The 12,663-nt window shown below is 53.3% G+C and overlaps 2 protein-coding genes across 2 annotated transcripts in view; one reads left to right on the top strand and one right to left on the bottom strand.

Annotated features, from left to right (window-relative positions):
* Positions 1 to 12,663, top strand: part of SND1 (staphylococcal nuclease and tudor domain containing 1) — a 413,624-nt gene that overhangs the window by 348,373 nt on the left and 52,588 nt on the right. The gene's annotated exons all lie outside the window — the stretch shown is intronic.
* LRRC4 (leucine rich repeat containing 4) lies at positions 3,691 to 6,606 on the bottom strand. Its single transcript, XM_019757136.3, has 2 exons — positions 6,118 to 6,606; positions 3,691 to 5,935 (listed from the first exon to the last, which is right to left on the bottom strand). The coding sequence occupies exon 2, from the start codon at positions 5,833 to 5,835 to the stop codon at positions 3,877 to 3,879; it is 1,959 nt and encodes a 652-aa protein (XP_019612695.1). The 5' UTR covers positions 5,836 to 5,935; positions 6,118 to 6,606; the 3' UTR covers positions 3,691 to 3,876.

Genomic DNA, 12,663 nt, shown 5'->3' with positions numbered 1-12,663 from the left:
ACTGTTGAGCCAAATAAGCAGAAACCACTCTGCTCTGGAGAACTTGATCTGATCGGTGCTTTAACAGCTCCATCAATCTTCTACTCTGCAAAGCTTCCAAGGCTGGGAGAAGGCCAAGCCCCCTTTCCCACTGCACACCCTGCCTTATCTGTTCACCCTTTCCCCAGCAGTCGTCACCTGCTGTGGGATCCCGCAGTTTCTATCTGCCATTGAACCTAAGAATCAGGGAATCAGGAAGCCGTTTTGTGCAGTTCTTAGAATCTAGCTCCTTAGCACACGTGGCCCTAGGGGCCCCTGTGGTCGGAATGGTGGCCAAGCTTTGGAGAGCAGCAGAGCCAGTTCTAAAGGAGATGGAGCAGCTCTAAGAGGAAGGAAAAGCGAACACAGGTGTCTGTGGGGAGGTACAATTGTCACTGCATATTGCTCAGGAAAGGAGTATGTTCTTGACAGCCAGGAAGTGCCGGAGTGAGAGCACGTTGGGCTTGGGAGTCGAGGTCTGGGTTTCAGCCCCCCTCTTCCACTAACAAGCACTGTGGCCTTCAATGTATCTTTCAGTTTCTCTGGGGCCTGGTTTCCTTGACTGTAAAATGTGAAGGGATTAAACTAGATTTTTCCTGGCCTTCAAAAAACTCTGTCATGAAAATTCTCTAACTCCATATAATCAGCAGCAGTCTTTCCCTCTAACATGTTGCTATAACTACCCCCCTAAAGAGCCACCAACCCATGTTCGTTCTCAGGTAGCAAAACCTTCAGCCCGGCCAGGCTCTAGGATGAGTCACCAACACAGCATTAAAGGCTGCTCTTTCGGTGCCCAAGTCGCTGCTACAAAGGACATAGACCCAAACATACGGCAAAGGAGGTGGCTGCTCTGAAAGCTGAAACGGTGCCCAGTGAGAAAAGGGACTACCTTTGCAGCTCTAAGGACACCTCTATTCAGGAACCATATTCTCAGTCTCCCCCAAATCCTTTGTAGTTCCTTCTGGAAAGCACTCTTCCCTAAGATTCCAAGACCTGAGTTTGCTCAACTCCATGACAAATGCATTTGTTCTCAGGTCTCTTCCCCACAAATGTTTTAGGCCCATTTCTCTACCTCTCCCCTCACACCTTTGTTCAGCCACAGAGCCTGTGTTATTCCAGAGCTACTGCATATCCCTGACTACCCAGAGAGCTGTCAGAAAGGAGGGATGTTAGGAAATCGGCCCCACATCTTCTGCTTCTGAAGCAGCAACTTCCACAGTTGCCTCTGAAGCTGTTCCAAGCAGCCTGAGTCGTGTCTGTGGCACTAGGGAAGGGGGTAATTTCTTGCTTTTTCAAAAACTGGTCTTAGCCAAGTCCCACCCATGACTCTGCCGCAGTTTTCGCTCTGTATTGGGGGTAGGGTGGTAAAGGACAGGCCGAGGGAATGCCTCTTTGGAGCCTAGAAACACGAGTGGCAGTTTCTAGGTGTGTGCCCATGCATGCATGCTGCCGCAAGCACTGGTACCCAGAGCCGATAGAGATTCACCCAGGAGGATTAAGAATTGGCCCTTTCTTAGCCTTTTCTCAGCCAACTGCTGCAAAGTGCCGCCTGCCTCCCTGTTCAGTGCCAGAGAGATCACACCCACTCAGTCCCGATTCCCTGCATTAGTATAAATACTAGCGCTGAAGAGACGCAGGATCCCAGTTCATGCAGCCTTCCTGGACGTCATTACTCGGTAAGCATCAGGAGACAGACACCCACCACCACAAGACACGTTTGACTGTTTCGCACTCAGAGAACAGAAGCAACACCGCCTGTTTAAGCCAAACAACATTATTGCAGACCTCTGAAATCCAGGCCCCCAGGGTCCTCGGGTAGAGCTGGTGCTGCCTGAGCAGCAGCTTCTGCTGAGGTGGCATTTAACTTCTGGCCAGGTCCCAGGAGCTGAAGCTGACCCATTTCCCCTGCTTTTCCAGGGCATAAGGAATTTGGTTCTACCCCCAACAAAGCCAGGGACTAACACACTTAGCTCATGGAAGGTGCACTAGAATTGGGGTGCTTTTATTTAAGCTAAGGAAAAGTTGTTGACAGCTTTAGCATTTTCCCATACTTTAAATAAATTTAACATTGTTTTCTCCTCCCATGTATACCTCTCCCCTCCCTTTCTTTTTTTTTTTTTTTTTTTTTTTAATAGAAATGACTTTGTCAGTGCTCAGAAGAATTTATAGGTTCAGGGTCTTACTCAAGTTAACCCTTTGGGAACATTGAATTAAAAATTGAACAATATTTATTAAAATACAAAAATACACTTTTCTCACATTACAATCAGTGTTCTTTTGTTGGCATTCCCCCCACCCATCCCACCCCCTTTCAAATCTGAACCCTTTATTTCCTTTTAAAGCTAAAATAATAAATGAAAGAAGTTACATGAAATGGACCAGAACAGAGATCTCTGCCTTCCCCACCCACACCCACCCTTTATCTTCCTTCCACCTCCTCCTCCTGAGGGAGGCCTGGGAGAGGGAAGCCTTCCCCCGTTGTGCTACATCCAACAGGACTCCACACAGAACTAACTCTGTGCCTGTGTATCAGTTCTGTTTTATCTGTGGATTTCACATCTTTTTTATGACCCATCCTGGTGGGGAAAGGCTTCGTTTGCTTTAGATGAGCCTGTGCCCTTGCTCTCTCTCCTTTGCCTTCTCTACTCGTGCCGCCCCACCCATCACCACAACCAGTTGACATCCGCTGTAATAATCCCTAATGAATCAGCATTTAGAACAGTCACCAAATCGCAAGCACGAGAAAAGCTTCCACTCCCCCAAGCTCCCCACGCCCAGCCTCCTCCCTCTCCACCTTAAAACAAACAAAGCCATTTTTTAAAAAATCATAAAATGTCATCATTGTCTACAATCATTTGTCAGGTACCAGGAACAACAGGTGGACATGGCACAATGCTAACGTATGACCTCCTGTGAATACATTCTCTCTGCCCTGCTCTCCCTGCCCACCCCCTCTCTTGCCGCACCCACTTCAGGGGCCTCCTCCTCCTCATGGGAAACCCTGAATAGACACATGCCTTGCACAGTGGGTTAAGCCCAACTGCAGGAATCTGGTGCAGTGTGAAAGCATTTGACTGAGAGCTACGCCAGCTCCCTTCCTTCTCTGCTCCTTCCTGAAGCGCGCTGTCAGGCAGGGCACACGTGTGCCAGTGCACAAACCAAGGAAAGGAGACTTGTGCACATGAACAGACATAAAGACTCAGCCCCTTTAAGGATTCATTTGAATTTTGGTGGTTTCCCAGTTTAAAATGCATTTACAGATCTAGCTTGCCCCTCGCCTTTGAAGAAGAAAAAAAATTATTGCCTCTCAACATGTTAGCACAGTACAAATTCTTGGTGCTTTTTTTTTTTTTTTTAAATAAGATAAATCTGCAAAGACAGCTCTCAGCTTAAGAAAGGTGTCTATAGAAATGGATATTCCTGTATTCTAGGAAGCATCTTCTAAAAAAATGTCAGATTCAGTCAAACCCCCACCACCCACCCACCCCTCAGCAGCCCACACCCTACCTCTTCAGGGGGTGTTTGTTGGTGTCTTAGTTTGTTTTATTTTAGAGTTTCAATCTTATACCAGAAATCCCTTCCGGCAGCATAGCAAGCTGACTTGTGGCTTCTACCCCACAACATTCCCAAGAACCCCACTCCCCCTTTAAATAGAACTTACAAGTTAGAAAATAGTTTTGTTTTGATTTTTTTGTTTTTAAATTTTAATATAATCTGTTTCTTTTACCAGCCCATAGATTTAATATATAAGCATATACAAGAAAAAGTCTCTCCCCACTCTGTACAAAAGTTGCTGTCTTTTTTTGTTTTTTGTGCATCCTATTGCATTTTATAAGTTTTTTTTGGGGGGGTGGGGAGTCATATTTGAGTTTCCTGTACCTTGTCCTTGGTATGGGTCTGAATTATATAAGGTTCAGAGATAGTGGTGACTGTGGGGTGCAGAGAGTTCCCCAGGCTGTTTTCTGTCCAGTGGGCCCCATGTGCTGGTTTGTAGGTGTTGTAGTTAATATGGTCATGAATTGTGGGCAGCACGACTGCCCCCTCACCTGATACACCGGACGGAGCTGCAGTTGCTGCCGCGGATGCCGCCGTTGGGATGTCTTCATCCACCTGGATAATCTCAACTGTCCGGGCGGCGGTGACTGTACTCCTCTGTTGGTGCCGCTTGCGGAGTTTATAGAAGACAATCAACATGGCGGCCGCCAGCAGAGTCACAGCCACAAAGCAGCCAATGATGATCTTGGTGGTCTTCATGACTTCATCCAGGCTGGTCTGCATCTTGTCGTTGGTGTCTGTCGCGGGTACTGCCACCTGTTTGGGCACACGGGTGGTCTGGATGAGCACCGTGGTGGAGGTGGTATATGCCGGCTGGTAACCAGTGGACGTGGTAGGGACAGGCTTATATTTGCGTGTGGTGTCCTCAGGCGAGACCTCGGTGGTCTCCACCGTGACCGTGGTAAAGAAGCTGTAGTTGGAAGTGTTGAGCTCGGCCGTGCTCACGTTGAGGTAGGCCGAGGCGTTGGAGTTGCCGGCCACATTGGTCACCATGCATGTGTACACCCCAGTGTCTGAGAGCAGCACATGGGAGAAGTTCAAGGTGCCATCATTGAGGACAGAAATCCGTGGGTGGCGGGAGGCGTGGCTAAGCACTGTCCCATTGGGCAGCAACCACTTCACGGAGGACATAGGGGGAGTCCGACACTTAAGTTCCGCCATCCGACCCTCAGAGATATTGAGGTCCCGAGGTGCATCCATGATGAAGGGCGCAGAGCACTGGAAGGAGGCCTGGTCCACCTCCACCAGGTAGCGGCCTCGCATGTGCAGGGGAGCATGACAGCGGCCACAGCAGGTAGAATTGGTGGGTATATACTCCCGAAGCCACCAGGCTAGCCACAGAATGTCACAATCACAGTTCCAAGGATTGTGGTGTAGATGCAACTCCACCAGGTACCTCAGTGGGGTGAAGAGGTCATGGGGCAAAGAAGAGAGGTTATTGTGGGCCAAGTTGAGTTCCACAAGTGAGGCCAGCCCATCAAAAGCATTCCGCTCAATCAAGCTGACCTGTGAGTTCATGACCCACAGCTTCTTGAGGGAGCTCAGGCCATGGAAGGAGCCAGGCCTGATCTCAGGGAAGTGGTTCCCCGACATCTCCAGCTCCTCGAGCCCCACCAGGGGAGTGAGATTGGGCATGTCTTTAATGTTGCACATGCCCAGGTTCAGGTACTTGAGGTTGAACAGTCCCTCAAAAGCCCCCTCAGAGATATACTCCAGCTTCTTGAGCTCCCCCAGGTCCAGGCGCATGAGGGAGGGCACCCGGTTGAAGGCATAAGAGGGGATGCTTTCTATGGGGTTGTTTCGCAGCCAGAGCTCCCGCAGCTTGGACAGGTACTCAAAGGCCCCACTCGGGATGACTGTCAGCCAGTTGTCAAACAGCTCCAGGGTGTTGAGGCTGGCCAGGCCGTTAAAGGCCCCTACCTCGATCTGCCGGATAGAGTTCCTGCCCAGCTGCAAGACCTCCAGGTGGTGGAGGTGTCGGAAGGTGTCAGCCTGGATCATCTGGATATTGTTTTCCATGAGGTTGAGGTACCGGGTGTTGGAGGGAATACCCTGCGGGACCTCCGAGAGGCCCCGACGTGTGCACACCACCTTGCTGAACTGGTTACTACAGGAGCAGACAGACGGGCAGTTCTGGGGCCCAGCCGAGGCGGCAGCAGCGATGGCTGCACACAGAATCCACACTTGCGCCGTGAGGTAGACGACGGGGAGCAGGACGGCATTCCAGGTGTGGTGCACAGTTACCTGCCACAAGAGCTTCATGGTGTGGCACGTTCATAATTCACCATCGCCTGGGATTTTGGCTCGGAAAGGAGAACCAGCCCTACCCCGGCTTAAGTGAGCTAGGAGCGCCTCTTTCCATCTGGAGAAGGAGGTGGGGAGGGGGCGATTAGAGAGACGGAGCAGATCGGCCGGAAAAATCATGCCAAACTCAAGAGTGGCCCCTCGGCCACCAGCCACCCCCTTCAAGACAAGCCCTGGGAAAGCTGAGACTTTCTGTCCCCCACTGCAGCCATCCCCACCCAATTATTCGCTGTCACCTACCTCGGAAGGAAGGAAGGGAGGAATTGGCGTGGTGTCCTTAAGCGGTCTCCCCGGGAGCTGGCCACCTCGCTCCCATTCTTACTTCTTAGTTGTAATTAACAAAAGGGGGAAGTAGAGGGGGCGGGAAGGGTAGAGGGGAGGGGAAGGGAGGGGAGGGGGAGACAAAATGGCTTCTAGTAAATCCGGAGCAGGCTACGGCGGAGCAGCGGAGTTGAGGCTCCGGGGAGAGCCAAGGCCCGGCGGGCTATGCAGGTGCATGCCCCCCCCTCCGCCCGAGGAGCGGCGCCACCAGCGCTTCCCAGCTTTGTCCTTGGACCATGGCACCGGCTCGCACCAGCCAAGGGGGCAGTCGCTTCATCGCCGGAGTATGCCTCCGGCGCCCCCAGCCCGCTCCCGGGGCTGCGCCCGGCGGAGAGTGAGGGGGCGCCCGAAGCCTCCCAGGCCGCACGCTCGCCGGCCGCTGCGCGCTGTCCGCTCTCCTTGTGGCGGCCGCTCCGGCGGCGGCGGCGGTGGCGGCTGATGCAGTCGTTAGCTCGCGGGTCTGCGAGAGTTAAGAGGCGGTGTCGCGGCTCCTGCGCCCTCCCCAGACACACACCCCCTTCTCTTCTCGCTTCTTTCCTTAAGGGTTAAAGACACGCGATCTGGGCTGCCTTCCCCAGTCCGCCGTCTGCTAGCGCGAGGAGCGGTAATCCGTCCAGCCCCCGGAGGGGCAGCGGCGTGGAGGCAGCGCCGGGACCGGGTCTGCCGGCGGAAGAAGCGCGCGGCGGCCGGGGCGCGCCCGCACGGCAGGCCCCTTCGGGGAGTCCGGGGGCGGGCGCGGGTCCGGCGGCTACGGCCGCAGCCCCCGGCAGCGCGTAACCGTGGCCCGCCGCAGCCGGGCCCCCGGCGCGCCGCCGGCTGTGGCTTCGTGCAAAGCGAGCGAGTTCGGGGCTTCGGCTCCCGGCGCCCTCAGTGGCTGCGCTGCCCGCGGACTGCTGCGGCGGCCCGAGCGCTGGCAGCGGCTGCGCGAGCAGCGGGGGTCGCGGCTGCGGGAAACGCTCCGGAGCCCGGGAACATGGTCCCCGCTTACTAGTGGCGGCGGCGGCAGCAGTGGGGCCCCTGCGCTCGGCGCCCACCGTCTCCTCCTCGCGCCGGGCTCGCGGTGTTGCAGGCAGCAGCCACGCAGACTGCTCTCTCATCCTTTTGTCCTTCAGTCAGAACGTGAATGTACTGCTGACGCATACTGTTCTGGGGAGAAGATTAGCGTGATGCAGTGCTCTTATGTGCGAACACCGCTCCCCCTCCGCCGCTGCCCTCGAGGGGTTAACGCCGGCGCCTTCCAGCGCCGCCGCCTCGCAGCCCCGCTCCTCGCCTCCGTCCCACTTCCCCCTCCGTGCTCCCTCCCTCCCGAACCCTTCCTTCCTCCCTCCCTCCCTCCCTTCCTTCCTTCCTTCCTCTACCCCCCCCCCCCGGGCCGCTTCCTCCCGCCCCCTCTTAGATGAGGAGTGCGGGCCGGCGAGCGGGCGGGCGGGCGAGCCCGAGTGAGCGTCAAGTGAGAGGCCGCGCAAGTCGCAGGCGTTCGCAGCTATTTTGGTCCAGTCGGTCGGAGGAGCCGGCGGGTGGCCGCTGATAGGCTGGAGCGGGCGCGGGGCTGCTGCGGGAGAGACTGCGCCGCCCCCGCCCCGCACCCGGGTGCGGGGCACCCTTTGCCACCGGGTGAGGTGGGCTCAGGGGCCGGGTACCCGGAGGCGCCGAGGCCCGCGGCGAGGCTGCTGCAGTTGGCCGGCCTCCCGCCCGGACCGCGTCATCCTCACCCCCGCCGACTGCTGACGGGGCGCCTGGCCGCACGGCCCGGCCGCGTACGCGGAGTTTGGAGCTGCACGGTGGGGACGCGGGGGTGGCTGGGGACCAGAGGACCGGGAGCCGGGGCTGCACTGACAGCCCGGCGCTGCTGCACTGAGGCCTGTCTCCGGCCGGCCGGCCCCCTCCCTCGCACATTTCCCCATCTCTCGTCGGCTTTAACTGGAGCTTTAAATGATAGTTTTCTTAATGAGGGTTGCGGGGGAGGCAAACAGTGGAAGGAAAGACCAAGTGCGAGGAGGAGCCGGGACCGCACAAGTACCGGCAGGAAGCATGGAGGTGAACTCCCAGAACCCCGGGCACAACCCGTTCGTTCCTAGAGCGGCAGCGCCGCTGCTTCTCACTCTTCGCAGCCTTATGACGCCCCATTCGCCTCCCTGCCCCAGAGGATGGGAAGGTGGGGGGTCTTAAGCTTTCTACCCTGGAGCTTCACCAGCTCCTGTTTCTCGCTGGGACTCCTGGAGAAGAACTGCGCAGCAATCTGATCCTATTTCTGGTGAGAGGAGACCCTGGGGTATTCGACAGGCCAGTGTAGAACAGGACCAGGTCAGCCTTTTCCCATCCCCAAAAAAGGCAGCCCCTTTCTCTGCCTCGTGGGGGTGGGGCCATCTGTGGCTAAGCCGTGGGAAGCCGGTCTGGTAGAATTTGGCATCAGTTCAGGATTGCTGTTTCTCATGGGCTGTCTCCAGATCCCTCTCCCCACCCCGGGCAAGCTTGCTTGTTACACCCGCATCACCTGCAAGTGGGCTATTGATTAAGAACCAGGAGGTTCTGGATTTCTCAGCTCTCCACACCCGTGTCTCAGTATTGTCTGCTGCCAGGAACCTGGGCCTCCTTAAATATGCCAGGGAATTCTTGAAGTCCTGGAGACAGTTCCAGTGTAGGCAAGCTGGATTCCCCATTGTTTACCGAGACCTTTTTATTAGGCATTTGCTGTCAAATAACAATGTTAATAGTTATTATGTTGCCCGGGGTCACATAGTAAGTGTAGAGCCAGGATTTGAACCCTGGCAGAGCTCAGGTGTCTACGGACTTGGGCCTGGAAGTGATTCCCCAGAATTTTCTCCCAGTTGATGAGAACTCAGGTTTCATTCATCCACTTTAACAGTCATTTACTGGGACCTTTCATGCTCTCCACTATACCAGGGAGGGAGGGAGGAAGGAAGAAAGGAAGGAAGGGCTTGTTTAATCTCCGCTTACCCAGTGAAGTAATTACCACAGTTGTCTCCATTTACAGATGGAAGCACTGAGCTCAGGCAGGCAAATAATATGCTCAAGGTCACACATGCAAAAAGCAACAGAGCCAGCATTTCAATTCAGTCTTCAAACCCTGAGCCTGTGTTTTCATCACTAACAAAAATGTCCAATGTGCCTACTCTACATACGTAGAGTAAATGGCAGAGGCAAGGTGGGGAGAAAGGGTGTATGAGAGAAATAGAATCAAGGGTGGAAGAGGAGGGAAGGGAAAATAGATCCTTTATTTAACTTGTTTCATTAACAATGACTGATCAAGAGAACAAATGAGAAAGAAATGGAGGTAAGTTGAAATCTAATAGGATCACTTCTATCTGGGCTCTTTAGTGGCTTTTTGCTTTTTTGACTAAAGCCCCATTTGCACAGCATCAGCTTCAAGCAGGGCACTGCCACTTTATAGACCCAGGAAATGTAAGCCTAGCCTGACAGGGATCTGTGGAGAATCGGAAACTTGCTGGTGAGAGGTTCCTCTTCTTGCCACAGCGGGCATCCAGCTGGTAGTGCCAAAGGATACCCTGGCCAGGATGGCACACCGGAGTATGGCTGCCCCTCCCTCCTCTGCCAGGATAGGCAAACTGAGGCCCCATCTGTTCAGCTCCAGGCCCAACAAATGAAAGCTTCTGCCCCTGTGCTGGGTAGGTAAGTAGAAGGGTAACTACCTTGGGTCAAACCAATACTTAATAATGAGATTGTCTCCTGTAAAGATTCGTGATTGATTGATGAAGGCAAATATGCCCAAGCTCTGTGCGGCCCATGGGGCTGCTTGTTCTCTGCTGGGCAGCTGGGCTGAGAGAACAACACCCCGGAAGCTACAAACTCACTGTGGAGGCTGTGGGCCATCGCAGCACAGCCCTTCTGAACTGCAAGTTCACTGCAGCCTGAGTCCCACCTAGCCATCGTCTGCGGCCCCACACAGCCCTTGGTTTAGAGTGGTGCCACCAAGGAATAAAAAGGAGAGGAAGGCTTAAGCTTGGAGATGGAGAGAAGGAAGAATCTCTGGCTTGAGAATGTTTTCACTTGCGATGTCACACAGAGAGACTGCTGCGATGGAGACAGGCAGCTGGTGATTGGGCACAGCCTGTGTGAGCAGCTCGGTACCTCTCCGAAGACTGGGATACCTAGTCCCCTTCCTGCCACTTATTAGACACGTGACAGATCTTACCACAGCTCTAAACCTTGGTTTCTTCATTTATAAAATTAAGGAAAAGGACTGGAATGTTCCTTCCAGCTCTCATAGCCCATGGTTCCCACCCCTTCTCAGATATGTAGCACTGTGAAGAAGGTTGATCCTTTGGGATTGTAGCCAAGTCTTGGAAATGAGCCAGAAAGTTGAGAAGAGAATGCTTCCTTCAGTTTACTCTAGTGATCCACAGTGCCAGAGCAGATCAGTGTTTTCCCAGCTACGAAAAAGGCTCATAGATCACAGAACGTTAGCGCTAAAAGGGGCCTGGGAGAGCATCTGGATTCAACGTCCTATTTCACAAACATCATTAATGACAATCACACAGGCAGTGACTTACCTAAAGCCACATGACTAATTAACATCAGAGTCTGTCCCTTCTGAGCTCAGTCCCTCAGTCAGGATGACAGTGTGTGGCTGACTGGCATTTAAACCTGGGGCTTGAAGACATGTCCAGATACCGTTTGTCTGTAGTCTTGTACGCAGGTGCTGTCATTATACTTCGCTGGACTGGGATACAGCTGAGTGCAGTCTGCCGTTACGCGTGGCTTTGGACCCATACTAAGAAGTGGGACAAATGGTCATCCAGGACACTGACTCTAAGAGGACCCCAAACTGCCTGGCCCAGCCTCGATAGCTGGGCTCCTGGGAAAGCCCAGAGCTCGACCACCCCCATCCTGACATGCAGTTCTGAGACGTTATCCTGAGCAGCCACTAGATGTCCATAATGTCTCATAGGGTCGGTCTGGGAGGAGTGAGCAGCCTTGGGCAGGGCACTCTTGTCTGGAGTGGTCTTTTGGGCCGCTTAGGGTAGGCCCGCCAGGGGCAGGAAGGTCACTCTGGTTTCCGTTTGCAATCCTGCCTGGCTGCCAAACCCTACTCCAGCACCTTTTGCATTTCTATACTCTGTATGCTGCCATTTGAGCTGAGAACAGAAGAAGAACAAAGGAGAAAAGGGGATTTGGGAAACAGGAAGAGAGCCGAAAATAGTATGGGAATTGCCCTACACAAAGGGAAGAAAAGACGTCAATTGATTGGTGAATTAGTAATGATAAAACAGTAGGAGAAATGGTCTATGTGGAAATAGTCACCTCTTCCTACCCAAGTCAGTGAACGTGTGTGATTGCATTTCTCACTTTCACCCACGGGTGCAAATACCCCTCCAGGGTCAACTGATCACAAAGTTTCTGTTTTCTGTGTAATGGATCGTCACCATTGCCAAAAAATACGGTTATTGTTCTTGCCTGTGATCTGTGGTTGCGCCATTACTCCCCACAGTCATAAAGGGAATGGGTTTTCTCCCGTGAGCCTGAGGATTCAAGACAACACAGCTGTTCTAGAATTATCCACACTTCTGAGTGCCCTCAGAATCCACTGTTCTTTTACCCTAAGAATTCTGCTTTTTAAGGAAGGCAGAAGGAAACGGACAGAAAAGCACTCTCCCTGCAGGTCCCATCCAGAGCAATTTTTAAAACCTCAATCAAAGAAAACACAAAATGCTTCATAAGAATGGCAAAGAGCTGTAGAATGGAAGGGCCTCTCCCTCTTCTCTGAGGCCAGTTTTCTGGGGGCTTAGTTTCTTCGTGGGCTGCCAGGCCTGAGTGAAAGGAGAACTGTCCCAGCGCCCCCACTACCACCTCTGTTGGAACAGTGAGTTTGGTGCCCATTCTAGCCACAGTCACCTGGATAGTCAAACAGACCTATGTCCAGCCAGGAACCTTGGATGCCCCTCTCTGCAGGTGCGCTGGCCCGTTCGACGCTTGTGGTTTATCCTTCCCTTAATTGTCGTTGTATATCGCAGTAACAACAGTGGTGTCAAAGCAGCATTTCCTGGGGGAGTTGATCGCTACTTGGCAAAGTGTCCTTACACACATTTCATCCTCACAGCAACCCTGTGAGGTGGCTACAATTCGACTCTGCATTTCGCAGATGAACTTAAGAAGCTTTCTCAGGATCACAGCACTAGTACGTGACTGTATTAGTTTCTTGAGGCTTTTCTAACAAATTATCACATATTTAGTGGCTTAAAACATCAGAAGTGTATTCCCTCACAGTTCTGGAGTCTGAAAATGCAAAACCTGGCGAAGCCACACTCCCCGCAAGGGCCCTGACGGAGAGTCTGTTCCTTGCCTCCTCCCGTTTCTGGTGGCTGTCAGCATTCCTTGACTTATGGCCACATCGCCTGAGTCTCAGTCTCCGTGGTCATGTTGACTTACCCTCTTCTGTCCCCTTCCTCTTTGTGACATATAAGGATACTTGTCATTAGGTTGAGG

The sequence above is a fragment of the Rhinolophus sinicus genome, chromosome 8, assembly GCF_057876585.1.
Source record: "Rhinolophus sinicus isolate RSI-liver-muscle chromosome 8, RSI-T2T, whole genome shotgun sequence".
In the NCBI taxonomy this organism is placed as follows: Eukaryota; Metazoa; Chordata; class Mammalia; order Chiroptera; family Rhinolophidae; genus Rhinolophus; species Rhinolophus sinicus.
This window is presented reverse-complemented; position numbering and strand designations above follow the sequence as displayed.

Coding starts and splice junctions, on each gene's coding strand:
- LRRC4 (XM_019757136.3), bottom strand. CDS start 5,835: ATGAAGCTCTTGTGGCAGGTAACTGTGCACCACACCTGGAATGCCGTC.